This window comes from Macadamia integrifolia, chromosome 2 (assembly GCF_013358625.1).
Source record: "Macadamia integrifolia cultivar HAES 741 chromosome 2, SCU_Mint_v3, whole genome shotgun sequence".
Lineage (NCBI taxonomy): Eukaryota > Viridiplantae > Streptophyta > Magnoliopsida > Proteales > Proteaceae > Macadamia > Macadamia integrifolia.
Genome location: NC_056558.1, coordinates 29,205,770 through 29,211,598, shown reverse-complemented (window position 1 = coordinate 29,211,598; position 5,829 = coordinate 29,205,770). Strand labels below are relative to the sequence as shown.

Sequence of the window (5,829 nt, the reverse complement as noted above, 5' to 3'; positions counted from 1 at the left end):
TTAATTGAGAAATAAGGGGTAAATCTGGAATTTTATAAAGTAAGGATGAAAACCTAATCGTTGAGGTCTTCTTCAACCTCTAGACAGCCACACAAGAGGTGGTAGAACAGAGAACAAAAAAAAGGAAAAGGAACTCCCTCGATTCTGTCACAGCTTGGTCTAATACTTCAAGCAAACAATCGCCTCAACCTGCCCTCCCAAGTATACGAAGACTCAGCCTGAAAGAACCTGCAATGAGAGCGATTGGAGGATCTAAACCAGATCTGGCGGTAGGTGAATGTCAGTTCTGGCTGCTGTGGATCTCACAAAGCTGAAGCTCTTTCGATCTTAGATTCAAATATCTGATTCACCTTAGGGCTTGCTACTGCTCCTCCAAGTCTCAAGCCAACAACTATGGTTATGAAGGAGATCGACTCATCTGTTTGGTACTGCAAGTATCGTCCAGAACGAGAAGGGAAAACCAGAAAATAATAGGGAGGCAGAAAAGAAAAGAATAAATAAGGAAGAAGTAGAAGAAGAAAAAGATAAGAAGGTAAAAGAAGAGAAGAAGATCAGGGAGGGATCAAAAAAGGGACACCCACGGAAGCCATGGTTCTCACCCAAGAGAAATCTTTCATGTTCATATCTTCAAAAACTAAAACTGAAATTTCTCCATCAAGTACATGTCCAATATAAAGAAAAAATAAAAAAAAAATAATGGCAACTAGCTTAAACTGGAAACTAATCTAAAATTAGAAACTAACTAATACAAAAGAAATTGTTTCTAAATCCAAAGATAATCAAATCAAAAGATTTTTTTTTTCTCTAAGTCCATCGTGCAACTGCATCATCTTGGCTCAATAAATGGAATGCATGGCATGTGTAGTTGTGGTTTCACATTTAACAGCACATTTTTTAAAAACAATTTATCAGTCAGACAACTAGGTGTGGTGCATGCCTAGTCACACTTCACCTAACCTTATATCTGAAATGTCCACAAGCCCCCTCGTTTCCAGGCATCACATGGGTAACACTTGACAACACCTGCATGGGGGCTTGACAGAAACAGACAATATGATGCATTTCAAGAAATCTGTAGCAAATTGTTCGAGGACTCTTACTTCTGACGATATGACTTTTTAATTTCCCCTAATAACAATTCTCTCCACAAATATGATCTTTTGTTATGGGGAAAGTCACTTGTAAATATAATAGATTCTGATTCTTCTGTTGTATAGTTAAAGGTCACCTTCAAAGAGGCATTATATATATGAAAATCTTAACATTGTACCATTAATGGTTACCTCCTGTATTTCTTTGCTATGCATGCACATGTATTAGGTTGTGATAATTATGATCCAAAGGAGGATGGCATTTCATCCTTGCTAGACAAGAGATTGTGCGCCTGGGTAGCTACACAAATTTGAATTCATTTTATTTTCAGTTTTGATTGAACCAGGGAAACAGTTTCTCCAGTTTAGTTGTCACTATTTAAAACATGCTAAGATATCAATCAATATATAGGTCATTACATAATTTTCCTGGGGTAGAATCATTTACCTGTTAATATTTAGTGCATTGGCACCTCCATCTGGCTGTTCATCAACATTTATGTCTAGAACTTTGCAATTTTCCTTCTTTACATCACCATTTACTTTCACAATCGCAATGTAACCACAATGCCTTATGACAACGACACCCAATGTGGAAGTATCCTGCAAATTCACTATGATGCTTCAGGATTCATACTCTACAGCAGAATTAGCCATCAACAAAGAGTAAAGAAAGGGAATAAATCCTTACATGAACCACTACATTCTCATCTGCAGTTATCCCCTTAAGAAGATTCCTTACAGAAAGATCCTTACAGGAAATACCAGGTGCTAGGCTGGTGTTGACTTTCTCACAGAGCTTTGAACTTGTGTCTTCAGCATCCCGTTTCACTAAAATGCACAAGTCACCAACACGATCTTCATGCAGAAGTGAACCTGGGGGACCACTATGAGAATTTTTCGTGTTCATGTTGGCATCCATAAGTTGTCGAATTGCTGAAACAGCTTTACGGATTGAGACATCCACAAATAGATTATGGAGCAAAAATGCCTTTCTATCACGGACCAATCTCTCTTCCTCAGTTTTTGAAGGAAGGTTTGCCAATATGGAAAACTCCATGGCCCATGGTCGATCATCATACTTCTTGTTTTGTCCCTGACCCCCACCACTGCCACCCCAGGTTTCATCTTCCGTTGGAAGCGATGGAAATTTTGATGGTGAAACAGCAACTGTTGGAGGGACAAGCCATGTATTTGCACGGAATCCACAGGGTAGATTTCCAAACTAAAGAATACAAAATACATCTCTATGAAGTTTTTTCAGATTGAAACAAGAAATGGAAAATGTGTATGTATATTTGAAAGTTTAAAAGGTTCAATATATAAATCACCTTATTGTGCTCTACAAAAGCTTTCATTAAGGATCCATAAGCCTGCAACAATCATAATGTAATACTAATGAGAAACGAATAAATGAAAATTGGTTAAATGATTACCAATATGTTGTATGTCATACTTGGCTCATGTACACTAAAAGAACATATTTTGTTTTTATGCCTGATGCCCCCTTCCCCTGGCTCTGCCTTTTATTAGCAAGATATTGGGGAAACAGTGTAATAAAGGACATACCCAGTGCATGAGGTTCCCACTATTGCAGGGTCTGGGTAGGGGCATATGTACACAGCATTACAAGATATTTTGGGAACAGTAATGATAGTAATATTAATATTTTATTTACATGGATAGTTTTCTTGATAACGTTTTCAAGTAGTATATGCAAAATGAAAAATTCAATTAGTACAAGGAACTATGCTTTTTAAATATTATTCTGCATATCTTTGCGTAATACTTCCAACCTGTACATTGCAATCGCATTGCTAATAATATATTTGAACAGGAGCTGCTAATACTTAATAGTAATCGAAGATTATCATTCTTTTAAATAATGCATGATAACATTGATGCTGAGCCCTCCCCTCCACCCACTCCCCTCTTCCCCCTCCCTAAAAGGTGATGAATGATGAAATGAACGGACTGTAACCTCTACATGGTGCTAAGACCTTTGTTCATCATCAAGACCCCCCTAGCTAGGAAACTCCGCGGAGGCAGCATTTCCATAATTATTTCAAGAACCTAGGGCCTAATTTTACCTAAATAAGTCTAACAGGTGGTGACCAAAGAAGAAAATGCTGCCTCCAAGGGAGCAATGTTGCTATATCTCATCAGGCTCCATCTCAGATAGCAATAGAGGTTTCTGGGGTAAATAGAAACCAATTGTAATTGATTTTTGTAGGCCACTAAATAAACAATAGAACAAATGACAGATAACTGATGTGCATAATCAGTAATCTGCATCTAATGCAAAATGGATATACATTATGACTTTTGTTCTTCAAGTTAATGAATTTAGTCTTCTAAGTTAAAATTGTGTACTAGGTAAAGTAAATTCCGAATAAAACGTTCTCCAAAAATCCAATCTGACAAAGAAACTAACAAATCTAAGGGACCCAGAAATGGAATGCAAATTGAAGCTAATCAAAGCAAGGAAGGGTTATAGGTGAAAAATCAAGTACCCACATTAGCAAAAGCCTGGCTTAACTGTTGCAGAAGATCCACCAAAGTGCGACTTTGGATGAACTGCTTCCCTGTGAAGTAGAACCCCTTTACAGACGCAACCACTTTAATGAGCTTCCCGTTGCAAATCTTAACCTGCACATTTTTTTCCCGCCCAGAGTCATTCCCTCTCAGTCACCTAAAATATACATGCCAATCAAGGAAACAGATGGTCTGGCTTAAACCAGCAGCCATCAATGTTGGGGATTCTAAGGAACTGATCACAAATTATGCAGATTAAAGAATTGGTTCTGGGAAGATTTCAAATGGCGAGAAAAAGAAAATTTTTGCATTTCCCAATCCCGCGGATTTGTAAGTTGGACTGTTTCTTTCAAGATATAATCACCTGAATTTCAAAATAATCCACCTCGCATCTCTCTTCAACACCACTACGATCACATTTCTTCAGTGCTGCAGAAAACCCACCAAAATTCTAACCTTAAATTCCAATTTTTTTTTTTTTTTATCCGCTGTATTTCGTCATGAAAATAGAAGCAATTAGAATAAAACTAGAGAAAAAGAGAGAGAATGAGAAACCCACACAGAATAGGCGGACTAAGGTGGGAGAACGAGAAGAAATCATAGAAACCGGAGAGCTTCGGAGTAGGGTGAATGGCAACCATGTCGAATTTATCTGAAATTGCAGAAATCGATGCTTCTGAAGCAGACCCAGATCGCACTTCTCCTTCATTCGAGGACAAAGGAGGGCAAGAACTCGAACTCGAGCTTTGGTTTCTGGTCTTCTTGGCTCGAAATTCAATACTTCCATCTTTCTGTTTGCCGAACCAGGTGGTGCATGCAACGATGTCCAATAACCTTCGCACTTGTGCCACAGCTTGCTCCTCTTCTATGTAGTCCTCTGCATGGACAAGTGGTAATAATCGTAAATTAACTACAATTGTTGGGTAATGTTAGGGGTCGTTTCCTAATGTTTCACAAGGGTAGGAGCATCATTTCGTAATCCTCTTTCCCGATACATGGGCACAATCAATGAGCGCTCTTTTCTACCTAAAAAAAACTCACTGCAGGGATGTAAATCTTTGGAATCAGTATCAATCTGGATCGGCTTGGATCAATTGGTTTTAGTCTTATTATGAAAAGTATTTTAGATGACTTTACCTATAACTCATATGATCAACATTCAATTCAGGATTAACCAAGTACAGTGATACTAATACGATGGAACTGACCCAATATCGATACTTAAAACCTTAATCAACATGTGAGACTAGTTTTAAACGTTGTGGGTCCATCAATCTAGACCATTGGGAAAGTGCCTCTTCGTGTGGTGGTGGCCACCAGCGGTAATAGAGTTCTGGCCTAATTATTGCTTGTTAGACTCCCCTTAGACACCTCTACTTCCCTTTCCCTACACCCCCCCTCCCTCCCTCCCTCCCTCCCTCCCTTCACGGTTTTTTTTATTTTTCCTAGGGACCACCTCCCCCACTTTTTCTTGGCCGCCCTCATGGGCTGCCACCCTAGTGCCATCGACTGGAATGATCGTCGGATCTGTGGGCCCATATGTTGCTGATAGGGGTTGTTGAAACTATGAAGACGGCTCTTAAGTAAGTTTTTTGGACCATTTGATGGTGCAATTTATGGAGGGATGGACTATCAAACATTTGGCCATTGATGAGCTCTGATTTCCTAGTTCCATCACCAACATAACTGGTAGATATGGCGGTGAAGCTGTCATCAGCTGAGCTTATAACTGGTAGATATGCTGGTGAAGCTATAACCTCTCACCTACCTTCAGCCATCTTCAACAAAAAAGGTTTCAGAGAAGTTACATCAACTGTGTCCTTTAATCTCAGCCCTCTAACCTACACAGAGTATTCAAATTAATCAAATGTAGTTGAAGCTAATTAACTGAACCCACTTCCTGTGGAATTGAGAATTTAATTCAGAAAAATCAGATAAACCATTTCATTGTGAATTGAAGAAAATTGAAAGATATCAAAAAGATTACCTCATGAGACAGGGAATAGTTAGTAAAATGGCAGGTCTCAACATTACTAGCCAATAGCCTTCTTACATCAAGAATCTTATCAGTTGAGATTCCCTTCAGTTCCCAGAAACAGATTTGAAGAAGCCATTAGTGAAGTACAGCAACTCAGAAATGAATTCTTTTTAAACCAAAACTTAAGGGGTTGCCGCCGGAAAGAAAGGGGGGGGGGGGGGGGGG

At 38.9% G+C, this 5,829-nt stretch overlaps 1 protein-coding gene across 3 annotated transcripts in view; it reads right to left on the bottom strand.

Annotated features, from left to right (window-relative positions):
• Positions 1-816: 816 nt before the first annotated feature.
• Positions 817-5,829, bottom strand: part of LOC122057622 (protein TSS-like) — a 5,644-nt gene continuing 631 nt past the window's right edge. The window contains exons 4-11 of one of the 3 annotated variants that reach the window (XM_042619801.1): positions 5,614-5,706; positions 5,395-5,467; positions 4,186-4,503; positions 3,991-4,055; positions 3,609-3,740; positions 2,423-2,464; positions 1,783-2,316; positions 817-1,694 (exon numbers count right to left, since the gene is read on the bottom strand). In XM_042619801.1, the coding sequence (XP_042475735.1) occupies positions 1,536-1,694; positions 1,783-2,316; positions 2,423-2,464; positions 3,609-3,740; positions 3,991-4,055; positions 4,186-4,503; positions 5,395-5,467; positions 5,614-5,706 (1,416 nt within the window). In that variant the 3' untranslated portion in view covers positions 817-1,535. Of the gene's footprint in view, positions 1,706-1,782; positions 2,317-2,422; positions 2,465-3,608; positions 3,741-3,990; positions 4,056-4,185; positions 4,504-5,394; positions 5,468-5,613; positions 5,707-5,829 lie in introns of all 3 variants that reach the window. The other 2 variants (XM_042619795.1, XM_042619810.1) reach the window with 2 other exon arrangements.